Here is a 22485-nt window from a genome sequence, read left to right as displayed (position 1 = left end):
TGATAATAATATGACACTAGTAATGAGTGACCAAGTGGCATGTAGAAGGCATATTTAAATCTGTAGTATAAAAAGGACTAATTAACAGAATAATGTTTTATGATTACCCTTTATTTATAAGTGCTCTAATATTTAATTTTCATTAAAGTAACAAATTAATGAACATCAAAACTAATTTTCAGTGTTTTCTTATTAAAATATAACTTAGCTACAACTGTTGTTGCTTCAATAGAAGAAATAAATCAGTTTCTTTTTTAAAGAAATAAGTGGATAATCCTAAAACAACATCACCAACAAAATGATTTACAAGTATAATTAAGTGACCACTAAAAACTCTGGGTTTCATTTTACATACTTGCTCAGGAATACCTGCACAGAGTTATGAAAACTTTTCTACAGCTTAGAGTTGCCATTGCACCCTTAACCAATGGGGCAGAAAACACCAGCACAATATCTATATCCTTAAACATCTATGTGGTTACTATGAGTTGATACTGACTTGATGACACATCAACAGTTAAGCAATATATTCCTAAACATTTCAGGCATGTATTTGAAAAACCCTCTCTGTACAATTCAATAAAAGATTTAATTTTGTAAATTTATCTCTCTTTCTTTGAGAAAATGACAGATCAATAATTACTTTCTTAAACAGACATTTATTTCTCTACCTTGAGACCAATGATTTATTGATATAAAAGTGATTTAAACCACAGTGGCTGAATCTCCAAACATGTCTAAAACGCAACTAAATTTGCATTGAGACAAAATAATTTATAGTAAACATTTATTAAAGAATTTAAAATAAAAATCCTTTTAAAGTATGTGATCAATTAATCAACTTCTACTACCTTTTTATAAATATATAGCAAGTTAAAATTTTGGATCAAAATTTTTATTTTAATTAGATATTTCAATAAACTTAATGGATATGTAACAGATGAAGTCTGGCCTGAGAAGGGCATAAGATCTCTTCAAAATCTTGCCTTTTGGTCCACTGTCCAAATTCTATGCAATGCTGGCAAATATTCAAAGACATCTATTTTCATAAAGGAGCTGCCCCACCATTACCAACAACAGTTTGGGAAAGTCTATAGCATGCTGGCTGAGGAATTCTGGGAGTTGAAGTCCACAAGTCATAAAAGGGCCAAGTTTGAAGACCCCTGGTCTATAACTTGGTCATAAAATACATGCTTTGCCTAAAGCACCAAAATTAAAATAGGTAATGAGGAATTTAACAGCTGAAAATTTTGGGAACTACAATCAAGAACTATTAAGCTAGCTTATAATGTGCTGGTCCTTGTAGTACCAGAACATTCATCTTTATCTTAAACATTGCCAGAATCACATCAAAGTTAGTTACAAATTAAACATAGTAAAAGAAGAATATTTCAAGAACTGCAGATCTTATGAAATTTCTGATTTCCTACATGAGGTCTTGAAAAATTTAAACATCAATACAAATGCCTTTCAGCTCACAAGATTTTCATCATGGGGCTGAGCATGACAATATCTGAGTCCTGAAAAAGTTGCTGATGCTGGATTACATGTACATAATTACCTAAGTGGTTGACAGTAAGAAAAGGCTTCCAATCTACATATGTACAAATGCTTCAATGATTATAATGATGATTATGTACCACCAAGTCATTGTCATGTATAGATTTTCTTCATGATGATCAGTCCCTAATCTGGTCCTTCAGTTCTTCCAATGATGCACACAGTGCTACTACAACTAAGTCCATCCAACTTTCAGGTCATCCTCTTCTTCTATTTCCTTCCTAGAACTTTCTACCCAGAGTTGGATCTTCATGTAATATATTCACGGTAGGATAATTTGAGCCTGACAAGTGTCTTAAAGTATGCCAATAAAAATAAATTACTCTTTAAATGTTTCTCTCACTCCTCTTCTTCATGAAAAGGACAGACTGTAATATATTCTATGCTCACCATGGCTGTAGTTTGCAAAACAAAATATAAGTTAATGCCTTCTTTTTTTAAAAAAAATCTAACTATCAGTTTTAATGCTGGAAAAGATGTGAAGAATTCAAATAAAAAAAGAGACTTATTACTTTTATTACTTGAAGGCCCCAGAACTGCTTTAAAGAGTAAATTTCAGATCAAGCTTTGAACAAGTACAAAGGAAAAGAAATAATTATCATTAGCCAGATTAAAAATAGAATATGTACCCAATCATTGCTGCTTTGACCTCTCCAAAACAACTTTCCTGCCAGATTATAGTTTTTTATTTATTTATTTTTGTAACAAGGACATGTGAGGGAATAACAAGAGTATCTGAAGACTGATCATGCAGAAAAGAGATACTAGAGGAACCTGGAATTTGTCAATGCTGAAATAACTTATTAGTAGACATATGCCACTCTAAGCTAATTAGATTATAATCAACGTAAGAAATAAGTATAACACATATCAAGGGGGGCATTAAAACTGTTATAAACTCAGCTTTGATGTCATTGTCTCATTTTCCTTTGATCTCTCTTTTAAGAGAGAAAAAGAAAAGTTGAGGACATTTTGCTGCAAACCCAAGTACCACATCACTGAAACTATAGATTAAAAAAACCTGGATTATTGGCTTTTTGAAGTTTATAAAATATAAATCTTTTTAATAATAAATATACATCTATACAAAACTCTTAGAAAAGATACTTAAAATAATAATTCCCCCTCTGGAACTAATTATTGGTTTATGGGGCATGAGTGAAACCAGCTGATGCAAATATTGTTAAAATCTTTACCAAAAGTAGAATAAACAAGTATTTGTTGCTGTTGTCAATTTGTATTATTTCACAAGAGATTCTGGAAGTTTCAAAAGTATGCATAATTGGGCTTTTTTGTGAAAGGTATTTGAAAGCATAAAAATATGATTGCTAATATACCTGCATTATAAACATTAGGGGAAGAAACTGAAAATATTACTTTGTGAGTGGGAAGTGGAAATCGAATTGAATGAAAGTGGAATTCTGCAGCTGACTTCATACTTTTAAATATCGCCCAGAAGGCTTCCAATTCTCCAGAGTGGATTTTAAGAATGTGCAGACATAGATAAGAAGAAAAACAATGGAAATTCCATTTCATAACCAGACATCTATTTATATAAAACAGAATTCTATTTTATCACCTAATGGCAACCGTTGATGCTATTTTCTACTGCCTAAGTGAGAAAGTACTATGGTTTGGGGATCACAAATGGAAATGGGCTTAACATAAGCATTTAAGAAACAGACTCTAAATAATAATAAAACAGCCTACAGGGGCTTAACTACCATTTTGCCCCAAGATTTAGCAGAACAACCAAATTATTTTAAGTGATTTAAATAGTCTTAGATGTGTACCTAGATGAAATAAATTGCAAGCTTCTAAAGCAATTTACATGCTGGCAAAACCAACTGGCTTTAATACAGAATATTGGATTGGAATGTGCAGCATTGCTACTTCCATTACTGAAGACAGAATGCCATTTCATTTTTAAGCTTTAAGGATAAAAAACATTTAGAAATGGGTTTAGATGGAATGGCATGGCTTACTTGCACACATCAGCTTGCGAAAAGATCAGAAGCAAAGACGTTTGTCTTTCATAATACTGTTTCGGAATATATGCCATGAACAAGATTATGATCACCCTGACTGATTTCCCCATATCCTTATCCTAAAAGTCTTTAATAAAGAAAGCTGAACATGTCACGAAATCGCAAAATCATCTGATCAATTTTTATCGAAGCCATGAGAGAAAATTCTTTCATAATCACTGTAAAAGAGAACATATACATAAACTATTTTGAAAGTAATCAATATGCTGATAATAAGAGAAGCTTAAATGAATATTGTTTACCTAAAACTTTCAGCCTTTCTGCTCCAACGACCACTTCATTATCATCTGCAGAAAATAATAATTTCCCTGAAGTGGTTAGCACTTGAAATTTTTGGCTGTAGGCTTCCACTGCTTTGGGACCTAAAGAAAAGAAAGAATTTAGTGTCTATATGACTAAACTAAACCTGGAAATTATACATAACTAATCTTTATTGAGAATAATGAACAGAGCTTCATTGAATAAGTTATGCTAATAAACCTGAATAAATTATGTTCCTTGAAATACTGATAAACATGCCTACCTATATTCTATTATATTTACAGTATGTTACTTTAAATTAGTTAAGCATGTATTTTGCATTTGTATTCTTTAAAAAAATCAGTACTTTGTTGTTTGTTACTGACTTGAACACTGTCAAAAAATGTTATCAAGTTGTCATTACAAACTAAAAATCCATGAAATTATAAATCAGGAGCTTCAACATTTCTGGTAAATGAAGCACTGGTTCCCCTGTATCTCATAAAAGAAAAAATGTCTCGTAGAGATAATCTGAAAAAGACTGACTGAGTACCCTGGAATCTATTTTTGTATTGTATTTTTGCAGCATATTATAGATGCCATAGAGTAACATGGCTCACCTCTGACAATACCATTAAGACTAGAACTTGTATCTCCTTTGCATAAAATTCTCATTTAGAAACTCAGGGTGAAAAGTATATGTGTAATTATTACAATACTCGTATGCCATCCACCCCTGCACATCTCTAGGAGACTTACAAAAACATGAAAACAATCGTAGATAAATAAAAACAAGAAATAAAAAATAAGTTGAATAAATAAACATGGTTTTAGTCTATTCATACTCGGTTATAAAGAGGAAGCTTGCGATACATTTCATAACAAGGGCTTACCATATAGAAAACTGAATTTATCACTGATATTTTAAATGTCTTGTCTGTACCTCTCTCACTGGATTTAGGTAAACTATTTCATGCACTTAACTAAAGTAAATATTTAATAAGAGGCACAAATTCTCTTGTTACTGAATGCCATTGGTAGGAAGATTCATTTTGCAATCCCCAGAATTACCTTCCATAACATATTTGATGAATTTATCAATCAGTGACAGAACACATTCAGTGAGTGTGAGTTGCTCCAGTGGGAATTGGCTAAAGTAATTTCTTTTCCTTATTTCTGAGTAAGAGAAAATATTGAACAGAGCTCTATTTAAGAAAGTTTATCTATCTATCTATCTATCTATCTATCTATCTATCTATCTATCTATCTATCTATCTATCATCTAGTTCTCTCAACATCAACCATTTTAGCCAAATAAATTTTAGCCAAACTTAATTGACCAGAACATTTTAAATATTTTCATTTTTCTTTCAACATTATAGAAAATGTCATTTAGCCTGAGCTCAATTTATATTGAAGAAAAGAAAAATATGTCCTATAAAGGTTTGAAATACAGCAAAAAGGATGATTTTCAACAGCAGTTTATTTTTTTCTCCTAACAGAAAACTAAGCCTCAAAAAAGCCTCCTATATTTCTAATAAATCTATTTTGAATAAACCCCTTCTCCACAAATCTCCATTTCTTTGACACAATTTCTGACTGCTCCCATTTTCTAAAAAACATAGGCTGCTCTTCATTCAACATAAGGTTGGGCATCACTTCTATACCTGTTAAGGTTCTACTGCTGCCCTTTAATCAGGAGGAAAATCATATTTAAACATGCTATAATGCATGCCTTTCTTTGAATACATTTTGCAAAAATTGATCTGTAACAATATCCAGATCATAAGTTAGGCTTCTCCTTCTACAGATATGCCCTATACAGTGGTGGGATTCAAATATGTGAACATCCGGTTCTCTGTGTGGATGCTGCTTCTGGAAGTCCATTCTGGGCCTGGGCAACAAAAAATTAGCTACCGGTTCTGCCATACTGGTGCAAACTGGCTGAATCCTACCACTGGCTTTATATCAACAATTCTGGTCAACAATTAATATGTAAGGAGGCTGAGTTATAATGAAGTATGAATGAAGTACATAAGGAGTACAAGGTATTTGACACAAAACATAGCTGTGTAGTTCAAGGAATAAATTAGGAAACAAATTCATTCAAGCACAACAACATGGTCCACCTACACAGATTTAGGAGTGAGGGAAAAGTTACTTCTATTCTAAATATAGTTTTCAATTAAATTCTTTTAGTACAGTTGAATTATATTAACATTGATAATTACTTGGTTAGCATTTTGCACTTCCAAAGATGAATGTATTTTTATCCTTTTAATATATTTTGTGTTGGATTACCACAGTGAAATTAGATTAATTTTGGCATTACTTCAATAAAATGGAATCCACAGTATGTACTGAACTATTGTTGCAAATATACCTCACTGACACATATTCCAGTTAACATTGCTATCCCATTATTTCCCAAAAGAGCAAGGTTAGGACATTATTATAGTATATTATATTACCGTTATTATTATAATTTTTAAAGTAATCTGTAATCACAGACTCTGTGTGGTTCATCACTTGCAGGATAATTTGTGAACTGATTTTTACAAGTTAAAGTCAAAGATCAAGGCTAGGAAATAATTAAATAACTCACATTCAAAATCTTAATATGATTATATAGTACTGTACTATAGTACCACAATGCTGAATATTATTACATACTATTCAAATCAAATGTGACAGGGTTGAAAGGTAACTGCCTTTCACAAAGGCAACAAGAATTAAGAGCTAAAGATATTATTATGAAAACTTTGTTAAATGAATGTTTAAATTTGCATAGGCACATGTAAATAAGTAGACTAATCACTTCTTTTCTGATGGAAGAGATGCTTCTTTCATTGATACACTTGAATTTTTTTTAAAAAAATCCTTGCTTCTCAGAGTGGATGTGACCATCCTTCTCAGGGAAGAGATAGGAATTAATTTCTGCTAGGTTACTCTGTGCTAGAGTTATTGAAGACTATATTTGTCTTTTTGCATGTATGAGCCTTTGTCTATTGATAAGGGGAAGATTTTTTACACTGTCCCTGTGCCCATCTTTTACCTGTCCTATAGTTAAGTGAGTCTATACGTTTAAGAAATAAAGATAATTTCTTCCCTCTTATCTTTCTCTTCAAGATATAACTTAGACAGAAGCAGGGCTTTCCAATCCTGTCTATTTCTTAATAAATCTAGCTTTTACTTCAAATAAAATGAGTATTTGCTAGCAAGCAGCAATAACTTGGCTATGCATTATATTAAGAACACTGAGTGTGTGTTGCATGTGCGTATTTTTGTCTGCTTATATTTTGGTATGTCCTTTCACAACAGCATCTACTGTATCAAATCTCTTACAATAGGCAGCTAAGTCTAAAAGGTGAGGACAGACTGGCCTAATGGTTCAAAGCACTAGCTAATAGTTTGCTCACTTTCATGGCAGGTTATAGTAGTTGAATGGTACAAAGGTAGAGATTCTGAACAAGCCTTCCCTTGCAGATCCCTTAGTCCAGGGCTTCCCCCTCCTCCCGGGCCATGGACTCTGTTAGGAACTGGGCTGCAAAGCTGGAGATGAGCAGTGGGTGAGAGAGCAAAACTGGAACCATCTCTCTCTAGTCCATGGAAAAATTATCTTCCATGAAACCCCTCCTTGATGCCAAAAAGGGACTGCTGCCTTAGTTGACAATCTAAAATGAACTTGATATCAACACTGGACTGCACTAAGCTTCTTTCCTGAGAAAGATGGTCACACATCCACTTTGGCAAGCAAGGATCTGTCTCAAAAAATCTCAAGTGTATCAACGAAAGAAGGATATTGTAGATTTGGTATTCCATTAAATAGAATTGGTGGCCTGAAGGAGGAGGGACTCTGTATATTTTCATGCACTTGTTAGGTTAGCTTGATTAAAAGGGTTAACACTAATTAGTGTTAACTAAATAATTACACTGATTAGAAGGGTTAAAAAAATGATAGGATTGACTAATCTCATGGATACATTTGGTGTTCTTCCTGCTTTCTTTATTTGTGATGGTGTCACTTCTAACCCTGACCCTTTGCCAAAGAAATCTCTGATCTTTTAATTATCTTGGCCTTTTAGCTTTGGTTGATAACTTTTTAAAGTATTAGTCATGTAATTTTTAAAAATGGTATACTAATAGTTTTAGGTTATATTTTCTTGTTTCTTGTTAGCTACTTTGAAAATCCTATGGGTAGAAAGGAAGGGTACAGAATGAAATGAGTCAATTCAGAAATGATCCTTTTTAAAATTTCCACTTACAGCCCAGTGCAAACCAACGTTACACTCCACAGAGATGGACACCATTATATAATTATTTTCCTATGACTACTCCGCAAAGCTCTTTAATTTTAGTCTTACTTAAATTGCTGTACTTAGTTCTAAGTTAGCATTGTTTTTAATGGGCAGGCATAGAATTGTCTTAAAATAAATATTCTTGATTCTGTTTAACAAACTCAAATATATGTTTTTTCATATCAGTCTATAATTTATCTAAAGGAATTATAACAAAACCCTTTCCCCCATGTAACAGAAAATACCTGAAGTTTTCAGATTTATAAAATATCTACACTATTGATTCCCGTCAATCTCTATTTTTTTCAAGATGCAGAATCTCAAATTGGAACATTTAAAGCAAACTACTGAAATCTAACAAAACCCACAGAGCACATAGTTACAGGGCTGTACCAAGCTGGAAAAAGATAATGAGTTTTGTCAGTACTTCAGATGAAATTCTTCTTTGAAGCTGTTGCATGGAAAAATGAGAACTTCTGCTTCTAAAGCTCAAAACAAAGCTATTGTGTTTCGGGGAGGGGGTCCTCCAGTACAATAGAAGAGTCTGGCTATGAAAACACTGGGCAAAGTCCCCTGTGTGACCCCACCAAACTCATCCATCTTTGAGGAGATAGAAACAAAGAGTAACAAAATACAAATTTCTTCCTATTGGGGATGCTTACATTATTTACATTTTTTTTTCTTATTTACAAAACTGGAATGCATTTATTTTTAAAAACAACTATGCTGAAGAATGATTGCATAGCTACAAAATATGCATGCAAATACACTGGATGTGGCTTCCTGTTTTGCCTTTCTTGATTAAATATGTCCTTTCATGACTCTCAAAGGCAAAGTTGCGTTTTTGAGAACATCTCACACTCCAGAAGTTTTGGCAGATGGCACAAGTCTTCTATTAGCAATATTTCCGTGGTGTTTGTGATTCCTTTTATTATTTTCTATTATTCAGCTGTTGCTGCAATTCTTCATGTTTTGCCTGCCAACAGCAGATGAGTCACCAACCATATAACCAAAGCAAGTGCTGACCAAGGCTCTTTATTGAATTACTTACCTGCTTTCTGGAAGACAAAACAATTTCACCTAGAATGAATGATATGTGGTTGCATGGTTCTCATCCCCCAATCCTGGGCTGTATTCTTTAGTGCTGTTGCTTCTACTATAAAAGCTTAGCCATGCTTAGAAGTGACAGGTCTGCTGGGAAATTTCAGAAGCATCCACTTCCCTGTCAAACACTGAGTGTAGCATTTTGTGAACCTAAATGGTACTCATCCGCACGAGGGATTTTAAAAGATTTTTAGAAATCGTTTAAACACGGGAGGACTTCTGTGCTATGAATATTAATCAGGAAAGTTCCAGTTGTTTCAGGTACATGTAAAGTACTCAGGGATCGTCTTCTGCCTGTTTCAAATCCTTGAGACAGCTGGCACTTCACTAATTAATATTTATAATGGAATCAGAAATGAGAATTCTATTCTGAAGTCCTGCTCGAATAAGGGAGCATTAGTTTCTAGATCTGGGAATTCTCTGTGTCCTGAACATGCCTGCTTCTTTAGTTCACATGCAGGGTTTTTCTTTCTTCAGTAATGCAAGGGCAAGCTGGGGTCATGGCTTGTATTGATAGAGGTATGTTACTGATGATTATTCCAAGGGCTAATGCCCACATCATCATGCTCTTTTGGTTCCCCTTTTCTCTTCCTCAGATATTTCCCTTGCCTTACCTGTTACCAGACGTGTAAGAACTTTACTCTCCTCATTGAGAATGTTCACTGTAACATTTTGAGCAGACTGGAAGTACAGAGGGTTGCCCTACAATAGGAGCACAAGAAAAATAAATTAATAAGGTGGGCATCACTTCCCATAAGAAAATGCACTTTCTGACCCTCTTCCTAACCCAGCAGGGAGGAAATGCCTAGATCAGTTTTATAACTATTTGGTAAAATTTTCCATGGCTTCTTTTCAGCTGCTCAACAAAATGCCTGGAAAAGTACAGCACTATACAATATGACCAACTCCTTTTAAGGGATAGATTTGCTTCCATGTGATGGCAAATTACATTTTGAAGTTTGGTCTGAGGCATAGTCTATAGTGATTTGCCCGGTATTGGTAAGAAAATCTAAACAGATAGAAGGATAAAAGAGATTTAATTGAATGTTGAAGGTTACTACTACATTGTTTTGTTGTCATTTCATGTACATTTCGAGTTACTTTTTTTCCTATACCACCTTTTTTCACTTTTTTTTTCTTAAAAAATGAAGTCAATTAGACTACTTGCCAACATAAATTGCTAACTGCTATCAGGATATAAGAGATTTGCCTCAGATTGGCAATTTTTAAGTGCATCTTTAAAAACACAAAGTGATATTCAAACCTAAGAGATATAATTGTGGCATGGACATGGTTACCAAATGTTACTCCATTATGTCATAGTCCAAGAGAATTTCCCTGCTACTTGCAGATTGACTCTCCATTGGAAACAAAATGAAAATCATCAAAACTGAAGGAAAAAATTCATATGGGTTAGCCAAAATATTTGTTTTAAATCCTAATATCTTTTTTCTTTAATGTATCTTTAAAATGCTTGTGTTCAAAATGTAGTATGATGCTGACACATATTTATTGCAAATAAGTATATAACTATGTAATAACTTCTTTAAATGAGGAAATAATGACATACTGATTGAAAAAGTAGGGCCATGATTCACCGGCATATAAACTATCCTACTGGACATTTTATAGTGAAAAATGGAGACTGCTTCCACTGCCTGATTTTGGCATTACCAAGATAGCCTAGCCTTCTCAATCTTTACACAGCTGATTAAGATCAAGGAAGCAAAAACTATCAGAATGATCTCTTTAAACTAGTTAGGAGCAAATACAGAATCCTAGAAACTGTGAGAGGGATTTCCCATCCCCGTTTACAATAAATCCATAAGCCCTCATTAATAGTAAATTCATAAAGCAGAGTTTCTAAATAATCTGTAACACTGCTTCACAAGTTTATCTCCATGTGGGCTAAGTTACGTTGAGGTAACCTGTCATTTGATTTGTCCATTTTCTTTAGATTGCTTAAGTGTAGTTTCTCTTCCATTCCTGTCCTGGCTTGTCCAGAAACTCTCACACAACTCCCTTCTCTTGTTCCCCACCCCTGTTAACTAGGGGATGAAAAAGAAGATTCTGTCAACTATTTCTTATCCAGAGAGGAGGTAGATGACTTTTCAATCCAAATTCCACTGGGAAGATACAGAAAAAGCAGGCATGACTGCCTGACTCTTGTAAAGCCATGTTTTAGCCTAAGAAAGAAGACTAAGATGGAAGTAGGGACAAGAACAAGGACTATATTTCAGTCTGAATCAATAACCATTAACCAGATGAAGACAGTTTGAAGGGTTTCCATTTACAGGGTTACTACAGATGCACAGGTCGGGATGCATGAATATTAGTTGCAATTTCCCAAGATCTATCAGGATAAATCTACTGAATTAAGTATTCCAAATTGGCCCATCATTATTTAAAATCTAAATTACACTCTACTTTAAATTCTTCCTGCCAGGAAAAAAGGGGAAGGAATGAGGGTGGTATTACAGAGCAACATTATTTTAATAAACTATAGTTAATAAAGAATAGAAATCAATGGAAGGCCAAATTGATCTTCACTGAAGTTGGCACTCGTAAACAAAAGGTGACATCTAATTGGTGTGGATAAAGATAACAGGTTGATAAATTTTGAATCTAACTTCCTTGAAGGGCAAGAAGATGGCAAAAAACTTAGTTGAAGCGACATAGCAATACTTAAGCACTCTTTTCTATGGCCATCTGTCATATATCTATGAGCCATTGTGGCAAGGTCCAGCTGTTCCTTGAGAGGAAGTTGTGCTGCTTGCTGTTCCTCTAGGAAGGTGGATCTGGAAGATCAATGGTATGAATAACAGCTATAAAACATCTGGATAAGTTGTGGCATGCAAAGGGTAGTTATAAGCAAATTCTGGGCACAAAGTCCAGCCAATTGACCTGTTGATACAAGACACAGCAGTATAAATATTGGTAAAGGGTTGTGTTGGTTTTCTCTGTCTCCCTCTATGTCTTCAGGGGATTGTGGATGATAAATGAATTTGCATATGAAAAAACTAGAAGAAAGATTTCCAGAAAAGGAATATAAATTGGGCTCAATGATCCAAGATCATATGATTGATCAGATACCTATAATGAAAGACATTGACTAAAAAGAGCTTGACAGCTTCTCGTGCAGAGAGTAGTCACATATAGGTAGTAATTGATCCATCTTAGTAAAGAGATCAAGTCAGACAGATGAGTAATAAAATCCCATAAGATTTTATCTCAAGGTCCAGCCTAAGATGGAAGGGGCTCAATCTGTTTTACCACAATGCCTTGACAATAGGCATGATAAAAAGAAATACAGCCCTAAGAATCCATCTGCATGTGAGGCCACCAGAAATCATTAAATAAAAAATGGACAGGGTTGTATCTTGGTCTTAGAAAAGTGACACATTAATATGTCTACAATATATGAATATTGTAGAAAAGAGCAAAGAACTATGTCTCCTCAACCCAGTCTAGACATATGGATACTATTGTTGCTGTAGTCTCAAATTCTCTAAAGCAGGGATGTCAAACTCGCAATGTCACGTGACGTGTCATGACATATCACGACTTTTTTTCCATTACTGGCAATGTGGTGGGCATGGTTTCACCATGACACATCCGGCCCATGGGCCAGCTGTCATGGTTCTGATAGATGAAACCCATCAAAGAACTTTGAGGCAAGATTCTTCCTTAAAGAACATTTTATTCGGGAAACAAAGTATTGGCACTACATAGTTGAACCCAAAAACTAAATTCTCTTCCCCCAGATACAAAGTAGCAAAGTGCAATTCCCACCCCCAATAAACTGTCACAAAGCACATTCTGCAATTAGCTTAAAGTGCAGGCTTTTTCCTCAATTTCTCAGCCTGCCAAAATGTTATCAGCTTGTCCTTGGGTTCCCACGGCAGCATTATTATTATGGCTAGCTGAGTTTTCAACCCCCCCCCCCCCCGCTGCACCTAATTCCTAAAAGCAAGAAAGCATGTTAAAGGAGAAGAGAAAATGGCTGCATTTTCATCAGTTGTCAGAGTGGGAACATCCAATGTTAGCAGCGTTGACACCGACAGTTTGACACCCTGGTTCTAGAGGGTCAAAATTTCTAATGTTTTGGAAAGTCAGTGGCTGAAGATGGGATGGGGGAAGTTAAAGATTTAGGTTTCTAGATAGTGGTGGGAGGTTGGCAATTGATTTACTGATTGTTTATGTCTGCTCTTCCAATTTTTTTCCAGCTTCCCCTCAATATCTCACATCTGTTGAAATTAGCAGCAACTTTACATGTTCCCGATCAAAAATCTAATGCCAGTATCTTATATCTTTTCAAATAAATAGGCCAGGATCTTTCCTGCTCTTGGTTTGCAGGATGGATGACTAAATCCAGGAATTGTTCAATTAGCGATCAGTACCATTACAGTTCACAACATAAACTGTTTGGTAGCAATACCCTCTTATAATGAAAAATGATGCATGCATTGAAGCAAGTGAGTATCTCTGAATTAATGAATTTGAATTTCTATGGTTCTTCTGTACAAGCAGTACTTGCTTTCTGAATGAGACATGTTTAGGTGCATATTTGTTCTGCTACATGCAACTAGCTTTTGCTTTTGCTTTTCAAACCAAATAAAAAGACAAAGTTCAGAATATAAACATCATGTTTTATTTGGGGGGAGGTAACTTTACTTCACTTGTTATCCTTCTGGTTGAATTTATTCTGGGCTATGAATTACAGATAGTCCTTGGTTAATGATGGTTTGAAGTGACAGTGGCTCTGAGCAAGTGTTACTTATGATTCTCAAAGTTCAGCTGTTTCAGTACCCCTGTGGTCATGTGATCATGATCTGGGCACTTGGCAACTGGTTCACACTTATGACAGTTCCAGGGACTATGGTCATGTGATTCCCCAACCTTCCCTGCTGTCTTTTCAGAAGCAAAGTCAACATAGAAACCAGCAAGAGAAGTCAGAAGTCGGTCCTTTAAGTCATCCCCACTCCTATCACTTTTTTTCCTGAGAAGCCTGGCCTCATACTTCAATGTGCATGCCTACCTGCAGCACCCTCTTCCCGCATTCAGCTGTGCACATCTGGCTGGTTGTTCTTGGAAGAAGAGCAGAAAGTTTCAAGGAGGTCCTCACTTAACAATCCATAATCCTCACTTAAGGACAACAATGTTGACTGCGGGAATTACTGTCCTGACAACTGCATCGCTTAGCAATGGAAATTCTGGTCCTAATTACTGTTATTAAGGGATTAATTTGAAGTATTTTCTGTGAGCAAAGAATCACGGTATAGTTCATAAGGCTGATACATTACCAGTTTGCAATTACCATTTGATATAAAGACAATGAAACAATTCAGATATATAGCTGACATTAATAAGCCCAGACTTTGAAAAAAAATAATAAATCAAAATTACATGCAAATGAAATCAGGGTATGTTCAAAATCTTCTCTATCACTTATGTATAGAACTGTATTTTTAGGTACATTTCAAGGGCAATGCAACATAAACAAAAGAGTTTCTTATGGGAGATTCACTTCAGAGCAGCGTCCACTAAAGCTAAACTCTGGGCCATATATTTTAATCTTCAATCATTCCTAGGGCACAGTATACTGGGATGGGCAGTGCATCATCTCCAGATGCTTGTGGATTTATAAGATCATCATCCACAATTGCTGAACTGACTAACCAATAGAAAAATGTAAAAAAATACCGTCATCACTTGACCCAAAATTATTCATTACTACTGTCATCACATTAAAAAAATACACATTTTTCTATGCCTATTCCATCCACATTTCAAAGCAGCTACTGTTTGTTGCATTCAAAACCTGTGAAATTATATTATTTTGGCACAAAGTCTATAGTCAAAGAGATGGAGTGGAGCTAGCTTGCCCTAAAAAACTAGGATTTGAATAAGACAATTAAAAAACAGCCCACCCACATTTCAAACAGAAAGATCACAATTCGTAAGATTCAGATACAGCTCAGCTGCTGAACATGACAAAGATTTACAGGAGTTCACAGCTGATTCTGGAGGCTGAAAGGCTCCATATAAAAGACTTAGTGGGCTGCTCACTTCTTTAATGCACAGGTAATTAAGCCGAGTCCAAACTGTTTAGACACCTAGGATGATACAATAGGAAATGCCAAGTGCCAATTGTAATGGCAAAAAAATAATAATCAGCCTTTAGTATAATTATAAGAAAAGTGTTGATGAAGAACAGATAAAAGAGGGTTTGGGACAGTGATTAAAGCTAGAAACTGGAGACCATGTGTTCTAGCCCTCCCTTAGCATAAAGCTAGCTTGGTGACTTTTAAAAGCCCAAGGAAGAAAGGCAATAGCAAACCACTCCTAAACATGTTGCCCAGAAAATGGTATGAACTTGTTCAGTCAAAATAAACTTGAAGGGAAAAAAAGTAAAGATTCATAAATAACATTCTATTTTTAAATATATATATATATATATATTACTGATTTTTAACATAATCACCTTAATATGTGGTAAACAGCGTATTGTCTGGGTTTATATTTGCAAAACAATCACTAACGATTAGTTTCTATAACCTATAATCCACATAGTAGCTTTGCTTGATTTTCTCTTCTTCCAATAATATTCTCTTTACCAATCTTGAATTAATACAATTCTTATTATTTTGATAAGTAACAATTAAGTATAAAGATTTTTCTATTCTTTTTAACTATAATTAAACACAATGGTGGGATTCAAATATGTGAACAACCAGTTCTCTATGTGGATGCCACTTCCGGAAGTCCATTCTGGGCCTGGGCAACAAAAAATTAGCTACCGGTTCTGCTGAACTGGTACAAACTGGCTGAATCCCACCATTGATTAAACATATGTTTAATCTTTAGATGTCCTTTATATTAACCATCCCAAACATTTTTATGTTTCTCATATCAAAAAAAAAGTTAAAAAAAAGAAAAAAAAATACTATATTACTTGTGGAGTTCATCCCTCTAAACTAAAATTCATTTATATCCAAAATCTTTCTATTTCTTTAACCATATTCAAACAGATGTTTAATTTGTAAATATTTCCTCTGATACATCCCATCATCTAATTTCTTAATTCGCACTTTAGCCTTTTTCTTTTGCCAAACATATTTCCTAATCAATATATTCCATTGAATCAAACAGTTTTCCCATAGTCTTCTAGATGTTGTTGTAGATATAAGAGGCAAATCAAGCAAAATGTCTTTGTGGAAAGATCCCCCCCCCTTTGTATTCATTGAAGATCTTTTCCTTACTTTCTCTCTTAGTTTCTCTTGTCTCTCTGATTCTTGTGGTACTCTTGATAGCTATGCAATCCACTTTGTCAGATCTTTTTTCTTGTTCTCAGATTTATTTTTTAATCTTAGAGTATAAATTATCTTTTTCATGTCCAATATTTCTTGTCAATTTTTTCCCACTTGAGTTAAGTCATACTTCCTTGTGTTAAGTTCCATCTTTAAATCTATTTCCTCTAATTTATGTTAAATTGTGTGCTTTATCTCCTCCCTCTCTATTATTGTTTTCAGAGAGGTTTTTTTGTTGTGAAGTTAACTTGGAGATAGATTATGTTTTCAAAGTTATTTTTAATTTCATCATGGTTTAAGATAATTGTTGTTTGAACTAGCCTCTTTGACACTCTGTATTGTTGCTACTATGGCAAAGTAGCTTCCAACCCAAGGAATGTAGTGTATTAATAGTGTATCTGAATCTATGTACTACTAAAATTCTTTTATCTGTAACCTTTAACTGAGCAAAATGATAAGAGCAAATATTTTTCAACCAAGGTACCTCAAATAAGTCATCTTACAGAATGCATCCAAAATCTGGGAGCCATCATGACTCCCATGGAATTGAAATTTGGCGAATTTTATAAAACATTTTGTGACATAAAATTATCATGAAGCATTTTATGACATAATACAAAATATTATAAAACATTTTCTGCAGCCAATTGCTGATGTTTGACTGTGCTACTATGCTATACAGTTCAAGCTTGACTACTTTCAAGGCAGATACATCTCTGAACATCTCCATGAATTTTTAAGAACTTTCCAAGTACATTAGAAGCTCTACCATTGTTGAAGGCACTGAGGAATCTGGTGAGGAAATATCTCTGAAACAATGTCTCAATGTCATGAGTTGCCTAAGTTTCTTTTAAATTGGTGCTATAGTCATTGGTGACTAATCTCAGTTTCATTACCATCATTTTATAGTGGTGCTCTTGACACTTCCATATAGTGTGAATGAACCAGGATGTGATTCAGGCAGATTGTGGCATTTTAAACCATAATTAGTCACATTTGGTCCTCAACAAAAATGAAGTTGCAAACTGAGAATTTGAAAACAATTGCTAGACAAATTTGGGCTACCCAATCTGCTGCTATAAAACTTCAGGCAACCATATATCTCTTTTCTATCGTCCAGTGACCACTTGAATCTTCACAATCCAGATATGGCAGCCCTTTACAAACAGAATTGGTATTTGTTCCCACATGTCCCCATTTAGAGTGATGTATAAACATAGAAAAACTCTGACAATTCTGGTATCTCATAACTGTCTTCTCAATGAAAAAAAAATCTTTTCTCATAGTAACTTTTGATTTTAAACCCTCTGATACTGAGAGAATTCTGTAACTTTCTTTTACTTTTGTTTTTTGTTCTGCTTTCCTCTTTGAAAAAATTCTATTTGGAAACCATTCTGACCCGTTCTGCTTCTCTGCTTTAATTAGATGAGCTGTTTTGAAAAAGTCAGTGGACTTTCAATCTCGGTTATTAACAAGAAGTTTTTATTACTGATTTATAACAAAAAATAGGATCATGCTGTTTAAAAATAACTATTCCATAGAGGAGCCAAAGTACATTTTGAAACACTTAATTCTTTCCCCTTTAGAGATGCTTAGTTTATATATTCAGACCTTTGCTTCTTGTGATTTTCAGAAGTCTCAGTTTGTCTGATGAAAGAGCAATAGTTGCAACTGTCTGAAAAGAGATTTTTCATGCTGCCTCTTAATTTCCATAATTCACATGATTAAAGGCTATAAAACAAGCTAACAAACAAGGCTGATACTTTGTAACAAGACATTAACATCCAGTGCTTTGTGCTAAACCTTATGGATATTTTTATCTTGCGATAGTGAGTTTTTCGTATTTATTTGTAGCACCCAGGTTTTTTTAAAAAAAGTAATGAGATTTCTCCCCCAACATTGACTGCAACTGACTGCAAAAATGGTTGTTCATAACAGGACGGATACTGCATGTTCTCACTGTATGAAGCCCTGCTGTATTTGGAAGATTGACTATTTGTACAATAATAATGATGATTGAGAATCAACAGCTGGTAGTATATCTGGCTCATTCAACTGGTATTTTCACGGGTGAATTACATAGCATTCAAGAAGTGTGTGAACCAGAACTTTGTCTCAGCATGACATCACAATCAATTATCCTAGTATGTTTATATCAAATAAAAGTATGATTGAATTATGATCCCTACAATATTTTTGTAGTCTTTTAACTTTAAAGGGTAAAGATATTGTTGACACATCATAGGAGTGCAACATTTGTTTTTAGCAACCAGCAACAGCTGACTGTTTGCAAACACTATATGAATTTTTGCTAGTTCTTTTTTCTTCTGATAAACAAATACAAGCATGGAGAGCTATGAGCAAAACTAGCCATATCAGAGAACTGAACTTTCTCTCAGATGGGCAAGAAAAGACTATGGCTTTCCTGAAATTCAGGTGAAAAAGTATGGAACAATTAATGATGTAGTTTGAACATGAAATAGGTCCCATACTTATATCAAGAGTAAAAGCAGAAAACATTTTTTCTTCAAATTAGAAACAGCTAGAAAATTCCTTACCATTCTAGCTTTTGGAAATTGTTTTGGACTTCAGAACAAGGAGTGCATGGCTACAAAACACAATATTAATTGCAGAGTGATTCAGATATAATTGTATGCTTGAAATCCAGCATCTGAAAAACTACAGGATTTCCTGTACCTGGATGTTTTACAGAACACTTAACAAACACACACATTCTGCTAGTAAAGGTATAGTAACAGAGAAACACAAACACAGCAGGCCTTTGAGCAAGATGAAGTGGCACACGGTACAAGTGGCACATGATACATTGTACATCCAGTACAAGGATGCTTGTACTGGAGTGTAACAACAGGCTCTAACCTTGTTCATTGATTTTAACTGTTCATACTTTCACAAAAGGGCTGCAATGTACTCACAATATGATGACTGGGATAGATATGGACAGCCTAAATTACAATTTCTTAGAAGGCAAATACATTTGCATCAGACTCAGAAACAGAATGTTTTATACATTTAAATTAGGAAAAATAATTCCTGTAGAGTCCTTGATATTTTCTGAGCTTGGTTGTGTTGAAAGAAAAATCTTCAGGGCCCAGTTCAAGCCAGGAAAAAACAAAATGGAGGCTTCTTAGGAAAGAAGGTTCAGTTTATCGAAGAACAGCAACAGCATGCAGTTCTGGGAAAGCTGACAAAATGGAGCTGGGAATGATGGACTTTTATACCTTCTTTGGTCTTTGGGTTGATGGAGGTATTGAATCGTTTTAAATATATAACTAATAATCTGGTAATTTGCAGAAAACAATAACCTAATCAAGGAACTACCAAGGAAAAACCACTACCTCATAAACACTGGCAGGGCAAGGTACTGTATATAAATAGGGAGAAAACTCCACATTTACTAGCACTGATGATATTACCTAGTCAGATAATTAAATGTTTGAAAGCAAACAACCAAACTCAGAGAACACCAAGACTCTGCAATTCAACCCTAAGCTACAGATAGTCTCTACAATTGTATTTTCTTTTTTTTATATTGAAGGAATCTTGTTGTAATGATAATAGATTGTTTATATCCTTTAATTTATTGGAGTGTAAATTGAAATACTGCTTTACTGTTGACAATTTTGCCTTCCACATTAATAGTAAATCAGATCAACTAATGAGCCTACATAAAAACTTGCTGAAGAAACTGAATGCAAAACAAAATAAACAAACGAGAAACAAAAAGCAGATCTCCAAAACACTGAAGAATTATTTAATCCATCATTTTCTGTTCCAAGAGAACATTTATTTCACTAAGGCAAATTTCATCTTGACCAAACAAAACATCCTTTTTACACATGGTAATTTTGCTTTCTTTGTGAAAGAGGCTTCACTCATTCCATTGAAGAAAAACTCCATCACCTACCAAACACATAAACACACTCTCACACAAAACACCCATTTCTGAAAGAACATCCACAACTTTCTTACCTAGAAACAGAATGCAATGTATGTTTTTTCCCCCCACCTATATCCAGCCAGGTTCTTTCTCTTCATCTTTTGCCCCAGGTTTCTAGTAAAAGAAATCCACTCATTTTGTTGCTCATTCTGCTCTGTATTCAGCAGACGTTTTCATAAAACTGACTTCTTCACTGGAACCTGGAATCTTGTAATACAATTCTAAAAAATCACATTCCTCTTTAGCTTTTGTACCAGCCTCTCACTAAGGCTTTCCACTATGGTTTCATTGTAACATTGTGTGGTTGGGCATGTACCCGTATTAGCTGTTCCAGAGACTCAGTTCATTAAAACACATGAGATACATTGAAGAAAACAATATTTGAAAGGTGGAGCAAATCTAGCAGTAGAATGTGGGCTGTTCCTTAACAATGGATGAGCCACTCAACCAAACAGGCTAATTTTTGCAAATAGAAAGAAAAAGAATTGATTGATGGTTATTAGGCTCAATATAGTAAGTACCACTTAGTGTCTTTTGCTTCACTGTAAGAAATGGTTAGAAATGGTAAGCTAGGTAACCAAGGCTCATCCTTCTTAACATTTATTAGATATTTTATGCTGTGCATATTTCTTTGATGTAATTTATAGAAAAAATACAAAAAAGAGGAAAGCAATTTTTGTTATGTTGTATGTTTACCTACAACTTAATACTAATTCAATCTTCCTTTTTATTTTATTTTTAAAAAGCTGGTTAAAGTCTATGATGGAGTAATTTAAATGTAATTCAAAGGCTAAGTGAGTACAAATTATTCTGAATTTGAAAGAAGTAATAAAGGTGGCTTTTAAAATGTACTGGTCTGTTACAAAATTAATCAAAAAGTATATTAATTAACAATGAAGAAAATCTATTAGTTTGGTTTGGTTTGGTTTCATTAAAGAAAATAATACATTTGAAAAGAATATGAATTCAAGAGAATATCAATCAAATAGAAGGAAACTAAAGTTGGTAGGTTTGAGCTATGGAATTCTGGAAAGCCATTAGATAACAGCAAAGAAATAATAGAAAACTCTTTTTCCCTATCATATAGTGGCCTCCTAGACTTTTAGAGCAATTGAAATATGGTAATGAAAATTGCTTTAACTTGTGCCACACTGCTAGAACAATGTTTTAGATTTAACCAATGATGAGTGCAATGCAAAGAAATCAGAATTTTAACAGAAAACAATGTGATAGTCAATACAGAGTACTAAGTTTAAATTAAACTTAATGCAATCACGAACACATTACAGTAGTGTTATTTTGAATATATTTGTTTTTAGTTACTCATATATTTATTAGGTTTTGACTACATTTTGAAGCTTTTAGCATGATATTCATGTAACTAAACCATGGGGGTGTTGTTAAAATAAATATGCTTTAAAAAAGAAGAAGAATCACAGCCTATGAATAGGATGGAAGAGATAATGGAAACATACTAAAACGAGACCATTATATCCCACATCCATTTTTAAAGATTTTGTTAAAAACCACTGTCTCTTTCTTAAAGACAGAGTTAAAATGTTATCCAGAATTTTTCTTCACTGGTTCAGTAGTGATCTAGAAAGATGTGGTAACAGTTTTGATTTGCAATATCTAAATTCCGGTGACATTTTTCAAAGCTGTCTGTAATGCACTACTCCATCTTACATGCTGTACTATCATTAGTTTCAAATGCCTCCAATTTTTTTAAAATGCCTCAAATAACTCTTCACTTAGATAACAATCAAATCAGCAGTTTAAGGCTTCAGCTTGCAGATCAACAGGCAATGAACACATCATCCCAGTGGTATTCCTCATTTCCCAAGAATGAAGAATTGACTGTTCATCATTCAGAAAAAGTTACTTGCAGGGAGCAAACTCTGAAACTTTACCTGCAGGTTCGGTTAAGGATAGCAGCATGTGGCTCAAATGGTAACAGAAAGATC

At 34.2% G+C, this 22485-nt stretch overlaps 1 protein-coding gene across 4 annotated transcripts in view; it reads right to left on the bottom strand.

Annotated features, from left to right (window-relative positions):
- The window catches only part of SGCD (sarcoglycan delta), a 193142-nt gene that overhangs the window by 84732 nt on the left and 85925 nt on the right, over positions 1 to 22485 (bottom strand). For all 4 annotated transcript variants that reach the window (XM_039355086.1, XM_039355067.1, XM_039355075.1 and 1 more), the window contains 2 exons: positions 9865 to 9952; positions 3851 to 3970 (listed from right to left, as the gene is read on the bottom strand). In XM_039355086.1, the coding sequence (XP_039211020.1) occupies positions 3851 to 3970; positions 9865 to 9952 (208 nt within the window). The remainder of the gene's footprint in view (positions 1 to 3850; positions 3971 to 9864; positions 9953 to 22485) is intronic.

The sequence above is a fragment of the Crotalus tigris genome, unplaced genomic scaffold, assembly GCF_016545835.1.
Source record: "Crotalus tigris isolate CLP2741 ecotype Arizona unplaced genomic scaffold, ASM1654583v1 scf7180000017569.284425, whole genome shotgun sequence".
NCBI lineage: Eukaryota > Metazoa > Chordata > Lepidosauria > Squamata > Viperidae > Crotalus > Crotalus tigris.
Note: the sequence above shows the minus strand (reverse complement) of the source record. Positions and strands in the feature narration are given on the sequence as shown.